The 21,255-nt window shown below is 36.0% G+C and overlaps 1 protein-coding gene across 1 annotated transcript in view; it reads right to left on the bottom strand.

Annotated features, from left to right (window-relative positions):
- Positions 1 to 21,255, bottom strand: part of DOK6 (docking protein 6) — a 253,364-nt gene that overhangs the window by 28,349 nt on the left and 203,760 nt on the right. The window contains exon 7 of the mRNA XM_037382000.1: positions 14,466 to 14,583. Within this exon, the coding sequence (XP_037237897.1) occupies positions 14,466 to 14,583 (118 nt within the window). The remainder of the gene's footprint in view (positions 1 to 14,465; positions 14,584 to 21,255) is intronic.

The raw sequence follows: 21,255 nt of genomic DNA, 5'->3' as shown, positions 1-21,255 counted from the left end.
ACTCTATCTCAATCATGTACATAAAACTACAGTGGTGCTTATGTATAATCTTTCTCCAAATCATCCTGTTTCTCAGTGGGGAAAAAAAATCTAATTTCAGAGGTAAACAAGCTATTTCCAATAATTCCCATAGAAGTTATCTACCACTCTCCTCTTGTTGTATTATCTGTGCCAGTTCAATGATTCTGGTTCACAGCATATGTTTTAAGAACTGAGAAAATGATTTATTAACTGAAGAAAGGAAAAGGTTATTAAAGAAATCCTTTATAAAAAAAACCAACACCACCATAAACTTTTCAAAATGTTCACATTTCCATGGATATGGTCTGTAAAAATACCATAGACATAGGTATCTGGAACTACTCATGTTGTTTTATGAAGCCTTTGCCATGACACATGGTCTTGAGAAGGACTGAATTTTTTGCAGTATTTAAAGTACTTCCTGTACCAACAGTGTACTGGTAAGAATTCAGGGCACTTTGTTTTCCCAGGAATCACACTTTCAGCTTGCATGAACTACTGTCCATGTCAGTGCTGACTTCTATTTAAGGACCTGTAATTACCAGAGGCCTAAGGAAACGTATACCCCCTGCAATACCGAGGAAGTGGTAATGCACATCTGAAAGACAGGCTGACTGCTTTAGGACAATTTAAATGTTACACTGGTTCAGAGCCAGGACTCAATTACATTTCGTCCCAAAACATGTGTGTCATTTTTTGCATGCCTGCTGGATGCACTGACCTGAGCCCTACAACTGCAGCAGTGAGGAGGAAAACTCAAAATGAAGATCTGGGTCATGACGCCTACTATCTTTGAGGCACAGACGCATAATTTGATCACACAGACTGAATTGAGATCAGGCCTCAGCACATAAACTTGTTTAAGCTGAATAAGTGAGAACATAAAGCAGAGTGTTTATGCTAGTCATGTGCCTTTAAACTGGCATTATGCCAGCAACTGGAGAACATGTAATACCTGATTCGATCTACCGTTTAAGTGGTACCTGACTTGGCATAAAATTTGCCTTCACAAAGCTAGCTATCAAAATATTTTGAACAAATTTGAACTGTTTTAATGACTTTGTGTTACTTCAGCATTTTGAATCACATAGCCATGTCATTTCTTATCAAGCTGTAGGCATTTTAAAACTGGATTTATTGTTTTGTCAAATCTCAGTCTTATTCCATGCATCAAAAGGATCATAATTTATATCTCTTAAGTTGTGCATCAAAGTTCATGCAGGGATTCTTCTATTAAAAATGAGCAAGCAAAAAAAAATCAATCACAAACATCTTTAATTAAATTAGCACTTGAAAATATGAAGTGTTTCAACTTACAAATGCTCATTAATATGACTGAATGTTGACTGCTAGGTAGACTTTCTTCTTGCTCCTTCACTTCACTTTTCTGCGTACTTATGGACATAGTGAATACGAAAGACCTGAATTGTTTATCAGGTCATAGAAAACTCTTTGTTAGAAGCATCTGCATTTTGGTCTAATGGTGCAATATTGTGACAACCATAACTCTTTCATTGTGACCATCCAGATTAGCAAATGTTTCTTTTTTTCTTTGTGCCTGAAGTGCCTCTGATTAGGGAAGAGGATGTGGCGGTAAATGTGTCTTATTATACTTTCCGCAGACACTAGATTTAGTGTGCACTATATACTTACCAGTGATATCATTTTGCACATAGCTATAATGCCATCATAAAAAATTGAAGTCCTATTTTGGCATACAAAATAAAACATAAATCCATCTGCTAAGCAAAGGAAACTCTAGAATGACAAGAACAGGTTTCAAATGAAAATTATTTTTAGCACATTAAAATGGTAACTATTAACCACTGCATTTATGATAGCACATAGTACAAGTCCAGAATAATAATAAATAAAGGACACTTAACTGTGGTGAAATAAACATTTCTAATATATTATGTAGGATAAGAATAGAAATATGAATCTCTTCAGTAAACACACTTGGAGGTCTCTTTAGCAGAGCTATGCTGATCTGTAACAAATTAGGATCTGGCATCCATTTTGTTCTGCCACGTAATTAGGAATATTGGACCTAACTGTCAACAACTAGTTGCATATCATAGACATTTGAATAATAGGGAATAAAACCATGTATGATCTATGATAAAAGAAAAGATTTAATGTTTAATTGAACAAACAACGTTACATGGAAAAGAAGCGAGAAAAGATTTTAACAGGAACATTGTGTACATTGGGCGACTCACAGAAGACAAATGCCTGACACAGAAGATGAAAGGAGACTTACAATGGGATGTACCTGGCCTTATAGCTTACATCTCTGAAGTCTGATAAACCTATCTAAAAAAATATGATAGAAAACATATTTTCTGTTTAACTCCAGTTTTCACTAAATAATGCTTTTGATCTAACACACACTTCTGTGAGGAAAATACACCTGGGTGTGGGCTGGATTCAAGTTTGCAGCTATTTAGTGCTGAATACATAATTAACAAGACATATAATGTACATATTCAGGATCTGACACATCTTGATATATTTTAGCCATACAGTTTAGAAGAGATTTCACATTGAAATAACATCTGTGTTATAGCAATGCATACAAAAGTAATGTATGATAATATTTGAAACTCTTCATGCTGAAATGATCATTTTATAACATGGCTTGTCTTAAGATCTACATCTTATCTACAATCATGTATTTCATTTTGATCTGCATAATACTCTTTTGTTTGCTTATTCACTCTCTAGGTTAAAAATCTTGTTAACATTTTTGTATGAGTTATTTGGGGAATGACTGATACACTCATATGCATGAGTTTTGTATTTGGTTTCTGTTAGCAAGACTTCAGACAAGAAACTCCACCTGTAACTACCTGGAAAAATGTCATTCTTGTAAGTATATTTATGCAAGTGAAATATTTATATATATTTCAATTTCAAATAAGATACTGTGAACTAATTCTGAATTTCTCTTAGGATAAACTCTCTTGATGGGTTATGGCTTGAGAGGTCACTTCAAGAAACAAAACATTTCAAACAGTATGTACTGAAATTGTACATACACTCTAGCGTCATGGTCGAAGAACAGTGCGTGGCTGTCAGGTGAGAGATGCCACATTGTCAGATCTCAATGATTCTTCCCCAGGCAGGTGAAAACTGCAAATGCTGTCCAATGGAACAGTTAGACGGTGAGTCATACTCCCTCTAAGCGTAAGGTAGTTACGCAATTACGTAAGGTAATTGCCTCTGAGATCAGCAAAAACAGGGTTTAAAGCCAATTTTCTCTATCACTTCTGGATAAAAACTACTTTCAAGCAGCACCTCACTGAGTCTGGCTTCAGAGCTCATACTGAGTAAGGGCTGTTTACAGGGAGGTAAGGGCATCATCACTTCCCTACTGTTGAGGCTGAATATTGCTTTACTGACTGTATGGTATGGACCCATTCTCTAGGTATTAACCTATACTGCAACAATATATGTATTGGGACAATTTCATGCTATGTGGTGAAACTAAGAAGGTTTTATTAAACCATTTACACAGTTGCAATGATATTCTCAGTTTTTTTTGGTTTTGTTTGTAGGGTTTTTTTTGGTGCCTGTCAATGTAAAAAAATAATAAACCCAAATCTCTTTCATATAGATGACTTTTAGGTCCAAAGCAAATGTGCAGATATTTTATCATATAAAATGCATCTACATTACCATGTAAAAATCCAACAGAGATCTATGACTATCAGAATAAAGACTGACTTCAGTCAAAAAGGCTCTGCATAATTTCATGGGCCACTGAATAAACACTCAGAAAGGGGGGTCCTGTTTATGCTACAGTGATCTGTGGATATGAATTATAAGGAGAAGTTTTCATCTTGTCTAGGTCAGCAGAATTATTTTTTTTTCATGAGCAAGGATGACTTGCAACAGATGAAGACCAATGCCTTAATAACCAACTAATTTCTGTTTCTTGTCTAGTTATGAAGATTTTCTTTTACATCTTGCATGGTTTTGAACATTTAAATAAGGACAATGAGTAAGTGTGTTATATTCATAGCAATGAAACTGTTCAAATTTTGTGTACATTTTCCCTTTTTATAGTAGTTGTGCACTAACATAATGTCATTCATGTTGCTGGCAACATTCCTGATTTACTGCAGCATAAGCAAAAAAAGTCACCCCTTGAAGATAACAGCTTAAATTGTCCCACTCTTTGGTATTTTATTACACAATAAACACAACTGCAAAATTTGTAACTTGTTCCTACAGTTTGATACATAAGGTGATAAGACTACATGAAGAAGCATCTTGAGCCCTTCTTTATATTTCTTCAGTCGTAAGCCATCTTGGTGCTGGTCCAAACCATGAGCATAAGGTGGAGTAGTTCTTTGCTTTGAAGCAAATCAGGAAATAGTACAAAATTATGAAAAAGCTCAAGAAAAATCCCTTTTCCTCATTCTTACACTAGAACAGATCTGTGGTCTAGAAGTTACAAGAATTTTGCAGTCACAGGCATTGAGAAGAAACTTTCTCATAGGTATCCTAGAGAGTCAAAAGGCTTTACTAGTGCATACAAACCAGTAAATATTAGGACTGAAAAATCACACATTGGTACATATAATGTTCACTATTTGCTGCTCCTGACCCTGTTGCTCTCCCCCTACACCCCCCATTTATGTGTTAAAAATGGGTTTTCTTGGTTAATTATGGTGACAGTTATGAGAAAAACAAGACTCTTCACGAAGAGATTGACACTTAAACCAGAATGCACTTATTTGTACAGAGGAAAGTGTTTCTGTAAGATGCATGAAAGGGATGAAAACCTGCTGAGCTATTGCACAGAATTAAATACCTGCTCTGATGAATGGAGAATAATGAGACAGTTGACGAGACTGTATGAAATACATTTCCATTTCCTAACCCAGAACAGGTTATCTTTTTCATCACAAAATGCTCATGACATGAAATGCTTGGTTATGATAGGACTGTCATCTTACAAACAGAAGCCCTGAAAACCTGCTTAGACACCCTGAACAGTAAAACAGCAATCATGGATAAAAACAAGGGGCCAAAGTCTGTCAACAATCAATCATTTAACTTATGCTGCATTTATAACAATTACAATGAGAACAGGCATTTTCAAATTGAAATTTAAGCTTCAGCACTTATGTAAACAGGCTCTGGACCATACTTTCAGCAACAACTTGCTTGTGAATATTCCCAAAACCTGGGATGTTCACATATGAAGGGAGGAGACAGAAAGCACATCTGGGTACCTGCATTCGTGGTTTGATGTCATCAATCCATAGCCACAAAACTAGGAAATCTGGCAGTTTCCCATTACGCACCCTAACTCAGCATGCAGAAACTTTATTAAAAAGCAAAACTCATTCCTATTTTAGTAAAAATCAGGCAATGTATGGACACAGAAGTGCTACTCTGGCATGTGTGTAATGGGTATTTAGGAAGAAAACATTCTGTTATTGCTATCTATTTGTACAGTTGTGTGGAAAAGTGGCAAAATGAGGTAAAAATGAAAACTTGTTTCATGTAGTTTTCACTGACTTCCGTGAAGAAGAACCATACCCAGTAATGACAAGTTCTGTAAAGTATGGAAAAGAATAAATCTGATCAGCAATTAAATGCTTAATTAGTGAAATGCAAGAACAATAAGCAATGTTGTAAGCCAGGGGAAGAATACTTTTCCTGGAAGCTGAAGCTAAACTGATCAAAATCCCCTTTTTATTATATTTTGTTCAGAAAAGATAAAAAGAGTGGATTAGATATAACTAACTAGTCATATGTCTTCTGTAGGCTGAAAACACACCTGTGCACAATCAGCTAATTCTCAACTAAGTATTCCATTAATAGTAAGTAATAACAGCAGTATTATAGTAAGCATTCAATTAATAGTAAGTAATAATAAGTAGATGCTTTACTTTGAGTGCATGGTAATAGGGACTGTAAGTTGCACCTAGTTCAGCTCATATCAAGCAGCTTTGGGAACCGCCTGTGGTGGCTATATAGGGCTCCACAGGGTTTGGAGAGAAAAGAGGAGGCTCATTACTGGCAGTGGCAGCCCACATGAAGGATTACATCCAGAGAGAGAGCTGCGTTGGACAAGACCCTGCTTTATAACCTGAATGGGTATGAAAGTACAAGAACAAGAGGCAGAGCGGCAGAGAGAAGACACATCCTTAGTTTCTCAGTCAACACATCCTGGGCAGAAGAGCCCCACTGGCCAAGAGGGACACGCTGCGACCCCCCCGCCCCTCCATCCCCCCTCCCAGGCTGCTGGATTTCCATCACTTCCTTGGGGCTGGGCTGAGGGATGGCAGTACTGAACACAAGAGGAGACAGGACACTCCTGAGAACCCAACCATCCATGCCACATTATGGCACACGCACTACCACGGTCAGAGAAAATAACTATGGCACTGTCCCCCTGTATGCAAACTTGGCCTAGGAAGAATAACATAAATATCTGAGATATTAAAGAAAGCAGTAAGGATCTTTTAATTTCATCCTCACTCTCCAATTAAGGTGTTTGCTGCTAAACAGTGAAAAGCCTCATTCCACTTGGGACCTCACCTCTGCTTTCTGCAGTTAGGACAAGTATGGCTTTATGGTACACTACTCTGCTACTCTGCACTGCATCCTCACGTGGACATTTTTTGTTAGAGGTAGGGAAGGACAGAACCTTTGATATTTATAATGTAAATTCCAGAGCATGCAACTCCAGTTTCTACCATGTCCTTTCTCTCCTATCTCTCTCCCAGTCTGGTATTGCATTTTCCTTTCTTCCATATAGCTTTATAACAAAATATTTCATTTGTTCCTAACTAAGGGCAACAAACCTTTGGTTAAAATTTTTCCCCAAAAAGCATCTTCAAAGAATTTTGAAGTATAAACAAGTACCCAGCAGCTAAACAGCAAACTCACTTCTAGTATTCTATCATGGAACTGCAAGGAGTTGGCAGACTTCAGTTTTGGAAAAGATGAAAAACTTTGATGAAATTTTGCTAACTCTGCACTGGGAGAAAATTCCCATTGTTATCTGCAGTTCTTACTTCTGTGAAATTTACCTTAGTTTCTTACAATGTATCATTTAGACGAAATAAAAAGTTGGCAGGATATAAGAATTCACCAAGATGAAAAGGCTTTTTTGAACAAAAGTAGAATGAAAGAAGTTCTAAGATTTTCTGGACTTTTTTTTTTTTTTTTTGTTCCTAATGAATAATACTATGATCTTTTAATCAGTTCTGCACAGCTGAAATTCACTAGGGAGTTATGAAGAGTATATTCTTATGGCTCGATCAAACTAAGCAAACTGAGTAGGGTGTACATTGTGCTTAAATTTGCCTTACCATGAAAATAAATAGGTCTGTACCAACAACAGACTACATAACGTGTGCCATAAATATTGTTATCATAATATTGTTGCATATTAGTAAAGTGAGATACACATAAAAGACAGTCTTACAGATCTTATGATACTTTTTCTATAACAAATATATTTTAAACTTCGTAATAACTAAACCCCAGGCAGCTAAGTCAATGTTACATCACTTCAGACAAGCAGTTAAATATATATTTATATGATCCTATTTTATGTCATAAACAGTAGAATGTGAATTGGGGGTGTGTTGAATTTTTTTCCACTTATAGTATTACACAATTGATTGCACTTGAAATCCTTGGGTTTGGCTTCTTTTCTCATTACTGCTGGCAAAGCTGCTATTATTAATATCCCCTCACTCTTCCTATTGCACAGCCTATGTTCAAAATTTACATTGTTTTTAGATTATAAAAAAATTGTGAACATGCTCTATAGAAGTGTCAACTTCAATAATTTTTACTTTATTCAAAAATAAGTATTGAAAGAAAAGGAAGTATAAACAGTTCCTGCAAAGAGATACTAAAGGAAATACACCTTTTTGCCCAGGTATTTTTTTTTAAATATGCAGGCTTCCCCCCACCCCAAACTGTTTTAAAGGGGGCTCAATAATATATGATTTTGAGTAATAATTTTACTAGAAAATCTGGCTTGTCAGCATAGAATCTTTTCAATTTGTTTGTAATCACAAAAATGAACTGACAATTTTCTTGATTCTACTTAACACAAAATAAGGTAGTCACAGCTAGACCAGTCCAGATTTATTGGTAAAACAATTTAATAGACAAAAGCAGTTTTCATAAAATTGACCTTTGACAAATATTCCAATTTTCTATTTGATATAACATAGCAAAACTTTCTTGTTCAGGCAGCCCAATACCAGCCAACAGTTAGTATCCATGGAGATGGTTACACCTATTCTCCAGCTACACATATTCACCAAATTACAGCTCTTATGATACAATGCAGGTCCTGGAATTTTACAATATAGCAGAGAAGTCAAAGGACTGTAGCATAACCGTAGTTATTTTTAAGCTAACTCAGGGTAAAGATTCCTGATTTCAGTTAAGTTAAGCTAGGGACAAAGCTTGATTTGCTTCTCACACCAACAGCGAGTGAGAAGCTAGTGGCAGCACGTATTCATGAAGTCATTAAGCTAAGACATAAGAGATTTATAACTAAGAATTTGTGTAGTTTGCACTGAAGAACTTGCATTTCTTTGGTTTTGTTGGGGAGAGGAGGCAATCACCCAATATTTAACTGCTATTCTTACACCGGGTTTTCCGTTGTAAATTGAGATTACAATGACTTCTACACTTTCTGGTCTAGCGCAGAATAACCTCATTGATGACCTCACTGGAGGACCATCTTCTGAGACAAAGAGCATCACCATATAGGGCTTAAATGAAATCAGAACTTCTGACAGCAGAATATGCTTTATTAATATTTTTTGGCTTTCCTCTCCTATTTTTCATGGCCCATAACTGTAAGAACCTCTTACCTCAGCAATCATTTGTCAGAGTGAAAGGGAATATGTCAAGATACTCTTTAGAGTTTGTCAGCAATGCTCTTAATTAGCTACAGCAATCACTGTTGAACAAAATGAGGTTCTTCTTTACTAGTTTCTAAGACAGTTCCCATTTCCAATGTGCTATTTTAAAATCAGTCTAGCGATGCACTATTTTGCACAGAATTTCAAAGCTCAAAAGAAAAGGATTAAATCTACTGCAAGATTTGAGAAGTTCCACAATACAGTCATTTAAAATCATGTAGCTCTTAAGTAGTTTCTACTCAGTAAGTATCTTGTTTCAGTTGTCCTTTATTCATACTTCAAATTTTATAGGCTTCATTTTACTAATGCGAAAGTCCTGATGAGATTCAGCAAAGGAAATGGGAAGGTAGCAGGCTATAAAACCTTTCAGTTTTAGCTGCTGGTAGACACTTAGTGAAACATTACGGAGTTATCAGGTTTATATAACAGATATATTCTAACATTTTGTGTGATTCACATTATTCTGGCAAAAAGATTAGATGGGGAAATGGATTCTGTACTCTGTTGCTGGGCATATGAACAAACAATGGAAATGCCAAAAAGATGAATGTTCTCCAATTCATTTTACTTACTTCAGTTTGCACAAAAGTGCAGAAGCCCCCATTGGAAATTCCTGCAGGATGAGCTTAAGGAGGGCTGAAGAGGATGATTCAAACCCTTCTAAATATTTAGCAACTTGAATATTCTCTGATTACTTTTAATGACATATCAGAACTTCTACTTTGGAAAGGCTGGAAACTTATGTAGCTGAGAGAGAACATGTGTATGATTTTCTCTCCTTTTTACATACAAATCCTTTTAGTTGAATGGGTTAATAGTACATGTTATTCTACTTAAAATATATTCAGAAACAAAAGAAGGGTGAGCTCTCACCCTACAAGGCCAAAAGACAAGTGGCAATGCAGGCTTGTTTACCAAGGCCAAAGAGGAGCCACAGTTTCCCTTTGTTTTGATTTGCAAAAGCATTTTTATTTTTCTTGCGTCTTTAGTGTGAAATACAAAAGGTAACTGTATATCAACAGCAAAATTCTTACAGACTTCATTGAGGCCAGTTTTTATTTCTGTCTGGGTTTGGTTTTGATATGTACTTACAAGCTTAAGTCATGCTCCCAGCCTGTCATGTCTTATTGAAGGCTATAGTTTTATTTCTCAAAGTTCCTCACTAAGTTTAAAAATGTCACTTTAGGTCTTCTTAGGAGGCATCTCAGTATTTTTCAGTGTAATTTAATTACTTTGTTAGGGGTTTATCTCAAAATGTGGTATGCATTTTGTGATAGACCAAATAACCATTTTTTATAAGCAACTTGCGATAAGCAATTTACTGTGGAAGAAAGCATAAGTGCTCTCTTTAAGAGGAAAACATGTAAGATGCTACTGGTGTAATTGTTGTACAAATATATGTTCCTTCACATGAGTACTGTCATAGAAATGAACAGGATTGCTTATGTGGGTAGGTGTTCATCACTTTTGAGTATGGATAGCAAAAATAAAGTCCAAATCAGGAATGCAAACCAGATTCAAACACAACAGGGGTGTTTAAAAGTGATTATTGATTTTAAATTCTTTGGAGAAAGGCCACACTGTATATAGATTTTCTGAACACAGTTTCCTCAGGGATTTCAGTAACTGCAATACAAAAAGCTAATGCAGGTTTCCATACCAAAATTTTATTTCACCTTATTTCTTTAATAATAGACAAACTTACTGTGTTTAAAATGTGTACTACCCAAATTCTCTAGAGTGAGAACTATAACACTAAATTTCAGCTAGCTGGAAATTCAGTCTGCAATCTTTTTTTATCCTAAAGAAATTTAACCCCCAAACCGCAAAATAATAAAAAAGCTGTATTAATGTTATTTATGATCTTTTGCTGTATAAAAACCCATGTGCTTTGTTTGTCAGTTTTTAATATATTGTGAAACAGTGCTAAATCTTATGGCAAATAGTAACAATAAACAACGAGTTATGAAGATACATACAGGGTGGGGTTTTTATTTTCATACTTACATGGCTCCTGTATTTTTCTCCTTAACCATGATTTCAGTTCACAAGCTTACTCTTGGCTAGTAATTTTGGTGGTTTTGTAGAACTTGATGTATAGAACCGCAAAACACAGCAATGAATGTTTATATTCCTTTGGGTTTGAATTCTTTATAGAGCTGTCTATTCATGAAAGTGTACAATTCATTTAAGCCTTACTCATGTATGCCCAAAAAATGGTATATATATATATGTGTGTATATATATATATATATATATATATATATACACACCTTTTTTATTTCTTAAACTTCTTTATGATAAAAAAATCTGTAAGGACACTATTTCATTTCTGAACTGTAATTAAAGGCAAGATCTGGATTACCAATGTGTACACTTTAGAAAGAGGGATTGTGATTTGTAAAGCCATGGGTATCAGTGTGGATTTTAAGTGAAGTGACTGCAACACAGAAGTCTGGATAAAAATTTAACCTGGTGGCTGTAAAAACTTTGTGCTGTTTTCTGGCATGGCAGCAACTCCCCTTTTCTTTTTATTGTGCAACGTTGGGGCTTGACACATGCCCTATGTCATGTCAGATGGAGAGGAGAGGCAATGCACAGGGCTGAACAGGCACCGTTGTGTCAGCTAATGAGTCCCCATGCCACAACCTCTACAGCGGCTGCAGATCACAGATGGAAACTGTCAGACCTGCAGCACTGTACTGTAACGTTTGAAGTGAATGCTGGCAGTGATACGCTGCCACTGGTAAGACCCAACCACCAAGTTGTTCCCATTGACAAGATTAGACAAGATTAATTAGACAACTAAATTACTACTTTTATCTTAACAGTGCAGTCAAGAACTGAAAGAATGTAAGGAAGACAGAAATGGAAGAAAAGCTATATAAAGAGAGAAATCAGCCCACCTAATTTTTGGATTATTTTGTGCAGCCTGTGATCCTTTAGCACTATTATTCTGTGTTTTAATCTTTTCATGCCTTTACATGTAAGTGTTTTCATGGGCAGATGGACGATGATAAACCCAGCACCCATTTATTGAATTGTCTTTTCTCATATAACATGTAGTCTTAAAAAACAACAAAAAACAAATGACAACTTCCCCCACCTTCTTACTCTACAGCATATTCATTATCAGATCAACTCACACTATTAATTACGTTAAATTCAACTGCTAAATATCTCCTGAAAGGCCAATTAATCTAAGGTAGTATGAGCACATATTAATTTCTCCTTATACATCACCAACTGTTATTAATTAAATTCTAGTCACTTCAGATTGCAAGTTTGAAGTAATTGCCACTATGGAAAAACTTTTACACTGCACTTCAACAGTGAGTTCAGCTGTTCCTTTACTGATACTGATAGTAATCTGAATATAGGTAGATACTACTCTAGTTATTTCATTTTATAGTTTGTGAGATACTCAGAGGACTGTATTGAATTTCTTGAATGCAAAAAGCTTTGTCATAAATACGCACGAAGTGCAGAACTGTGTTTGGTGGATTATTCTCTAAGAAAGTGTCTCCTGAAGGTGTAACATACCTTTTAAAGCTCAGAGAAGATCACAGCAAGTGAATTTTTCCCCCTGCAACTGCTCCTCTCAGCTGGCTACTGTGCTAAAGTGGGGGCTGAAGTGATGCTTGCAACCCTCTTCCTCGCTACCTTCTAGTGAAATCTATGAAGCATCTGTGGTTTGATGCTTTGAAAACCAGTAGGTCTCTGCTGCGCTTGAACAGGTATTAGGAGAAAAAGGTATACTTTGCACTCCTTTCAGCTTCCATACAAATACATTTCATTTAATTAGTCATTGCAGCAGAAGGTTACAGATAATGAATAATATTCTTGCATGCAAAAGTTTTGCAGCCAGAGGAGACAAAATTGTCCTCTGGATGTATTTTTTATCCCACTGATAATACAGAATTAGTATCTCCTGAAATTCAAGTTTCAGTCATCATAGTACATATAAGAGAAATGAAATTCTTAAATTCTGAAATATTTATCAGACCCATGTAATGGAAGAGTGAAATCTGCACACTTCCAAAAAGTAAAATTCTTAGTTTTAATAATACACTTCCAATATATTGTGACCTGCAAAGCTAGTTGGTATAGATATTAAACTGTTACTTGACATACCAAGTTTTGCTTCCCTTGACTGTAAAGGTAATTTATAAGAAACAAAAACCTTGCAGAGAATAAACAATGTTCCATACATTTATCTCACTTCATGTATATAATGACATGTTTACCATCTTTTTTCCAAAGGAAAGACCTATCAAGAACATAAGAAGAGAAACTCTAACATCTCTACAAAGAAAACTTTTTTTCCCCCCTCATTCTTATTGTGTTCGTGCAAAAAAATAAGTGATATGATGAATAGTTTTAAGGTGATCTACAAGTAAAATTTTTTTTCACAAACAACTTCTGCAAGGTTATTTTCTTTTTTCCATTACTGATATTGAACTGTAAGACCTGTAAGACTATAACCATGATTAGAAATTAACTTAGAAATAACCTTTGTTGTATGAGGGATGATGAGAAACAAATGCTGTACTGTTTAATGAGTCACGCACTGAATTCACAGCTCACCTGCTGTTTTTAATTTATGTGACAATTTACAAAACAAAACACTTCATGTTTTTTATCTATATACTGCATTTCACTTATTTTCATGGAAACATACTGTGTTTTCTTGCATTTGGTACTCTTGTTTGTGAGCAGTTTCTAAACTCCTTTCTAAATGTAAATTGCTTATGCAAGCAGATTTAAAAGAGAAGTGAAACAAAAACCTTGAGTTCTTTCCAAGTAACACAAAGGTATATGTTTGTGGTACGTTGTTATTCTTAAAAAGTGAAAACATTAATAGTAAGGTCTACATTTTAAATGTAACAATAATTTCAGTTTCCTAAATGATACAAATTGATTTCATCTTAAAAGCAGTGAATCATCATCATCGTCATCAAGTTGTGTTAATTATAGCATTCAAAGTCTTAAGCAAATAGCTTAGAATCTAAACGTATGAAAGAGAACTGGAGACAGAAACAGATGATATGTATATATAGAAGGCTTGTAAGTTAGTCAAATCAACAGTTTGCATATATGATTCACCAAGCAAATTCACCAAGAATAGCTCCCATTCCTAGAATTATTTTGTTTTAGTCCTGCAACTCATATCGACACTTTATGTAGATTTAATTGGGTGCCCTGAGGTTGCCCAAACACATACACAGCCTTATTGGAAGATAATACTAAAACAACCTGACATTCATTAGCTACTGAGAAGCTACATTGAGCCAAATTGTCTATCCAGCTTTATGTGGTGATTCTGGGAATAATTTTCACTATTAGTTTACAAAACGACTAAAAGAAACCTGTTTTATGTAAATTTGGGAATCCTGCAGAGGTTCCTGACAACTGATAAAATGAAATGGAGAGAAAATAACCAGTGCAAATAAAAAGCAATTTGCATGAATTTTGGTCAAATGGAAAGAAGCTAATGGACATGGCATTTACTTGTAAGGAACTTGCCTTGTAAACTGTAGATTTCTCCAACGCTGTTCTGCCGGGTGATGTGATGCCAATATGCACTACGAGGAAGTGAGATCGACTTGGATAATGTCATTGGTTCAGACAGACTTGTCTGGAGCTAAAAACCAAAGCAAACATAAATGGAAGATCATATATAACCATACTTGACAATCTCAAAACTGTAAATGGAATGAATGTTGTTATGAAGATACTATTTCCTGAATTACCACAGGTTTTATAATATAATTTAAATGTGTTATAAGCATCAGCACTGTGAATACCCAGGAAAAAGGTGCAAAACTGTATTTGAGTATATAAGTTCATTAGCAGAGGTTAGCATTAGAACACAGGAAAATGTCCTTTATCTACAGCTGTTCTTGTTGCTGCCAGGATTTTGTTATTCTCTTCTTTAGCTTTACGCTAATGACGGGTCAGCATATGCCTAAAATCTTAAACCCCTTTGCAATCACATTTCTTCTTGGAATGAATACCCAGAATTCTCTCTGCTAAGAGAGAAGCTGAGACAACAGTAGAGATTTAGCAATAAAGAGTCATTAAACCTCTAATTCTCCTTTCAAGTGGAGTCACCTCATCACCAGTAGCAGGCTACCCCTTCAAGAGAAAATTTTCCCATTCCGGGGGACTTAATGTAACCAAAACTGTGAACTGCATGAGAAATGTCCATGTGTACAAGAGCTGCAGGACAGAAACCTGACAGGAGGAATGTAAACTTTATTAAAGACAGCTGTCTCCAATGGACTACAGATGTGAGTGAAAGACAAGACCAGGCTATAGAAAAAACAATGATGGAGTATTGTGTATCCTGACAACCTCTTGGGGCATCCTACATAAATGCTGCTTTCTCTGTCTAGAAGAAAAAACAATCTACCTGCAAAATTTTTGTATTTCTGGCTTTAAAGAATATAAAATGTGGTCAGTGATTTGCAAGATCTAACAAATTATGATGACGCTGTGGAGTATAAATTATTCAGGTGATATCTGGTAGGGTCAACACTGAAGCATCAGATATGTCTGAAGATTTAGAGTGGAAAACCCCTTAATTTCAGGTGCGGCATCAGGATGGTGAGGGTGATACTCAAAGGTTGTGCCTAGAAACCCGCATTTTCAGAGAGTCCAGCTACAGAGCAGAAAGTATTCAAGGTCTGGACCATTTAGTGCAGGCTAATGATTAACTCTGAGGGATTCTGCATTCAGAATCAAAAAGACAAATTAAAAAAGCGCCACTTTTACCTGTACGAACTCATGCTATTCTGTAATAATGCAAACCAAAACCCTTTTAGAGACTGTATCTACCCAAAGTTCTACAATTATTTCATTTTTGAGTACTAACACAATTGGATGTGTGTCAGGTATTTTGCTTCAGATCAAGTGCAATTACTTCCACTGTTGTTTTCCTGAGAACTGTCATAAAAATTACTCCTTGTCTACAGCTAATGCCTTTTCTGAAAGAAATTTAGAGACTTCATCCTAGATACTTGTCCCTTTTGCTTTTGCACTATGTCTCAGAAAAAAACAATTGACTTCTCCTCTACCCTTTTCTGAATTAGTTAACTCAAAGAATATTTCACTATGGAAAATCAAGTAAATAACCTTTAAACTTTTCTCCTTTTCTTGAAACGTGCAGGCCAACAGTTTTCTGCACAGATTTATTTCTGTCCTTAATTTAACATAAATATATCAGTTCAAAAAATATCTTTAAACATTATTTCATCTATCTCCTTAAGCCTGTTTGCCACTTACAAAATTAAATCAACATCTCTGAGTATAGGTCTCTTCTTATGTCAGAGGCCGATGTTCACCTGTGGCTTCCAACACTGGCACATTTTCCTCAGGAGCTGGAGCAACAGGCTCAGATGCATTAGCATCAACTGTACAGAAAGGGCCCATAACGGCAGAGGTAGCACAGACACACAGGAGAAATAAACACTTTGATCTGAGAATGAATTTGAGGTAATTCTGCCCCTCTGCTCTGGTGAGACCCCACTTGGATACTGGGTACAGCTCTGGAGTCTTCAGTACAAGGAAGACAAGGACCTGTTGGAGCAGGTCCAGAGGGGGGCTACAAAAGTGATCAGAGGGATGGAACACCTCTCCTGTGCAGAAAGGGTGAAACAGCTGGGCTTGTTCAGCAAGGAGAAGGCTCTGGGGAGACCTGATTGTGGCCATTCGTATTTAAAGGGGGCTTAGAAGAAAGATGGGAACAGATTTTTTATTAGAGCCTGCAGCAATAGGACAAGGAGTAATGGTTTTAAACTAAAAAAGGGTAGATTCAGACTAGACACAAGGGAGAAATTTGTTACAGTGAGGGTGGTGAGACACTGGCACAGGTTGCCCAGAGAGGTGGTAGATGCCCCGTCCCTGGAAACTTTCAAGGTCAGGCTGGATGGGGCTCTGAGCAACCTGATCTAGTTGAAGCTGTCCCTCCTCACTGCAGGGGGGATTGGACTAGATGACCTTTAAAGGTCCTTTCCAAACCAAACTGTTCTACAATTTCACTGAGGGTTTTTTTTGCAGATTTGCATCTATGAATGAAACTTAATCTTTGGTATTTAGTATAGAAATATAGAGGAAAGTAAAAGCAGTATATCAAATTAAACATATATCACATATTAACATAGCATTAAATAAAACCTGCACCTAGAATGATCTTGCTACAAATATTTCTCGAATCTGAAGACTTCAGGAAATGAAAAACATAATCCAGACATTTTTTCCCAACTTAAGAGGGAAAAAATGATGATGGAATTAGAACTTGGGTGAAAAGAAATGTAGAAATGAATACATCAGAACCACATCAGGGATTTTTTTGGTGGCAATATTGGAGTACTGTGTTGAGTTCTGGGCTCCCCAGTTCAAGAGACAGAGAGCTACTGGAGAGGGCCCAGCGGAGGGCTATGAAGATGATGAGGGGACTGGAGCATCTCCCTTATGCGGAAAGGCTGAGAGATATGGGCCTGGTTAGCCTGGGGAAGAGAAGACTGAGAGGGAGTCTGATCAATGTCTACAAATATCTTAAGGGCAAGTTTCAGGAGGACGGGGCCAGGCTCTTTTCAGTGGTGCCCAGTGACAGGACAATGGGCAATGGGCACAAACTGCAACACAGACAGTTCCATCTGAATGTGAGGAAGAACTTCTTTACACTGAGGGTGACAGAGCCTTGGAACACCCAGAGAGGCTGTGGAGTCTCCTCCTCTGGAGACATTCAAACCCTGCCTGGATGCAAACCTGTGCAACCTGCTGCAGGTGAACCTTCTTTAGCTGGGGGTTGGACTAGATGATCTTCAGAGGTCCCCTCCAACCTTGACCGTTCTGTGATTTTATAATATAAAACATAGTTTTGTTATATGATATGAAAAACCTAGTAGTTAGGTTTCCTCCAGAATTTTGCTTTGATAAGATACCTTTCACACAGTGAATATCACATTTCTTTGTGTATCCAAATCCAAAATATCCAAAATATCAAGTCATATGAAGTCTTTTCTTTCCAGCAACAGCTTTATAATTCTTATAGAACTATTTGTTTAAAATAGACATACAAAATAACAGATCTATTAATGTGTCGCGGTAAGTAGTTCCCCATAGTCTTCATTATTGTTCTTTCATGAAACAAAGCTTTAGGTTTAAATTTTATTTTAATTCCCATAGGCCATCTCCATTGACTTAAAACAGGTTTGTTACTCTGATATCAATAATGAATACAATTCCAAGAATGGAGCCTGTTAAATGTATTAGGGTTCTGAACTTTGATCTGTTTAGCATATTATTCCCTCATTTTCTTTTACCATTAAAAAGGTCAAAACACTGAAGGCGACAGAAAATACATTTGGCCTGGGGAGAACTCGACAATATACAATTCATGCAATTATTTAGCCTGCAATAAAGAGTTTGCTTTTTACAGATATGCTCTGGAAATACATTAGTTTATTATGGATTAAAAAACCCGGCTCATTTCACATTCTCTTTAGAGTCTTTAAACAAACGGCAAAAGAACTAGGTCAGAGAAGACTAACAAGAATTGTAGTCTGGAAATATGAATTGCATATGACAATTTAGATTTTTTTCTTTATAACTCTAAAGAAGGTTGCTTTGTGTGCTATATGTTGAAGAGGAAGAGGGTTCAAGAAGTACATTTCAGTTCTTAAGAGTCCATTAGCTGACAGTGGAACAGCACAGATTCATTTAATTTGTATCCACAGTGAAAAATTACTAGAGTTTACGAATCACACAATCAGGAAGGTAGCACCAGCTGAGGTACCAGCTCAGCTGTCAGCTGAGTTTGGAGAATAAGCAGGAAGGAAGAAGATTTTTTGGTTGGTTTTTTTTTTGCTTTTTTTTTTTTTTTTTAATGTTTTCGGTAATGACCAAGGAAAAGGTGTCATGTTTGCTTTTTTTGCAAAAACCAGATACTGTTCTCCCATGTTTAACTTGTGTGCGAAGACACATAGACCCGTTCTATGAAAAGCAGTTCCCATCCAGAACTGTTGAAGCAGATTATTCCTTCTTAAGCACAGTGTTTTGCTGATGTTTCTGTTGAATTTTATTCTGCTGTTCCAAACCATGTTTGCAACTTGTCATATTGAATTCTGCCACTTCATTGACGCACCTTTATATTGTCTTATAACTAGGATCTGGAAGTCTAATAATTAATTTGTGTCTTGATCCAGAACTTCTATGAAAAGACTTAATAAAACTGGATGCAGATATATTCCTATGAAAGTCCAGTGAGAATATTCTTCCCTTTTGTGCCATGTTACTAATAATTACTCTTTGGTTATAATTTCCCCATAACCCTTTGCTCATGATCATTTAGCTTGCTTAGGAAATAGTCAAGTGTTATTCGGACTGTGTTCATTACTTAAAGATGCTACTATTAATATAAACTTATAGGTATCAGCATAGTATTTATTTGCCATGCACTGATTTATATTTATTTTTAATTTTTATCCAGCTTGCTGGTCTTGACAGAATACACAATATTGGCAAAAAATCCAATATATGACCTCACAAGTCTTCTGAAAAGACTTATAGAAAAGCTAGGTGTGAAAGTAATTTTGGCCTTTATAATATATTTCTAGAATGTAGGTTTTTAGTAGCTATTCTAAACTTGTTATGACCTTTTAGAGAGTTTCTTGATCAATTACGGAGGAAAAAATCTTGAAATAATAACACCGCTTTGCAGTGCCAAGGTGGATGATGATTATTCTTTGGTGGTGGAATAACATTATGTATGAATAATAAAGCAATGGTGAAAGAAAAGTGTTCTGAAAGGAGATTCAACGGGATTTTTTTTTTCTCAGATCTCCTTGGCCACACTATATAGAGAGAATTGGGACAGTTTGCTGCTTTTCTGGCATAAGTGTGTTGGTCTTTTTCTTTGCCGCCCCCCCGCCCCCCCCCTTCCCTCTTTATTTCTTTTCCTCTAAAAGAAGCTCATAGTAGATCACTTTGTTATCTGACAGAATGGATTAATGTTGGAGAAGAGTAGCTGGATATTACAGCACATTGGGATTATATTTGTTGAATGTCAGTAAGGTGTGTGTCTTCATATTCTGTCACATAACTGGTTTTGTTTCTTTCATCAAAGGAGTTTTCTCTCTATGAAAACTATACTAATTACTGTGAGGGCAGAAGGTCAGGTTCTTACAACTTTACAAGGTTTGAGCCATCGTATTATACATAGATATTATATGAAATAGTTTATCCATTTTTCATTGCATAAAACCATTCACTAATAATGTGGGAGATTATGTCAACATGAACAGAGCTGAGACTATTTGAAGCCTGACTATACAGTAGGTCTTAATGGAAACAAACACAACTAAATGGTAGGAGTCTAACACATGGGAGAAATTGCTAGGAGGTTGAGCTAATTTCTTCAATAAATATATATGATATATATGATAGAGAATTCAGTATTGCACAGACATCATTTACATATTGACTGTTCTTTTTGTTACCATGAAATGGAAACTTTCATGAAAGAGAGGTACTGGTTAACATGAAGGAAAAGATTTTGCTGATAGATATTTGCTGACCTGAAAATATACAGCATTTGGGGATAAGACTGTGTGGAAATATGAATCAACTTCTCTAAGCATCATCCAGCACAGTCTTCAGGTTTTAAAAGTAAAAATCTAGGGTTTTTGAAGGTGCTCAGTATTGACACACTTGTTTAAAGGTATGGCTATTTCCAGATGGGAAATGGGGAGGATCAGAGTAAAAAAAAAACACCTAGAATTGAAAAGCAAAATCCAAAATAACACCACATGCCTACACATTGTATTCAAGTAAAAAATGGAAATCAGTCACAGTCCTATTTATCACGTTGACTCATGAATGCTTAAAGTGAAGGCATGTGGCATAGGATGCACTAATACTGATCAGTTTAAACAAACACCTAGAATTGAAAAGCAAAATCCAAAATAACACCACATGCCTACACATTGTATTCAAGTAAAAAATGGAAATCAGTCACAGTCCTATTTATCACGTTGACTCATGAATGCTTAAAGTGAAGGCATGTGGCATAGGATGCACTAATACTGATCAGTTTAAACTCTGGAGTATTAGTTAACCTTCAAAGATATGTTCTAGGGGTCATTCATCTCAAGCAGTTCATCACTGAAATGTTCATTTTCAGCTTTGTCTCATTTGAAAAACAAGCAGTGAATTATGTGCATCATTATGAGTGTTTGTTAGTAGGTGACATAAAATACAAGTCAATGATGTGAGGGCTTGGAGGAGTTCACTGATTTAAGGAGTTAACAGT

This window comes from Falco rusticolus, chromosome 3 (assembly GCF_015220075.1).
Source record: "Falco rusticolus isolate bFalRus1 chromosome 3, bFalRus1.pri, whole genome shotgun sequence".
NCBI lineage: Eukaryota > Metazoa > Chordata > Aves > Falconiformes > Falconidae > Falco > Falco rusticolus.
Note: the sequence above shows the minus strand (reverse complement) of the source record. Positions and strands in the feature narration are given on the sequence as shown.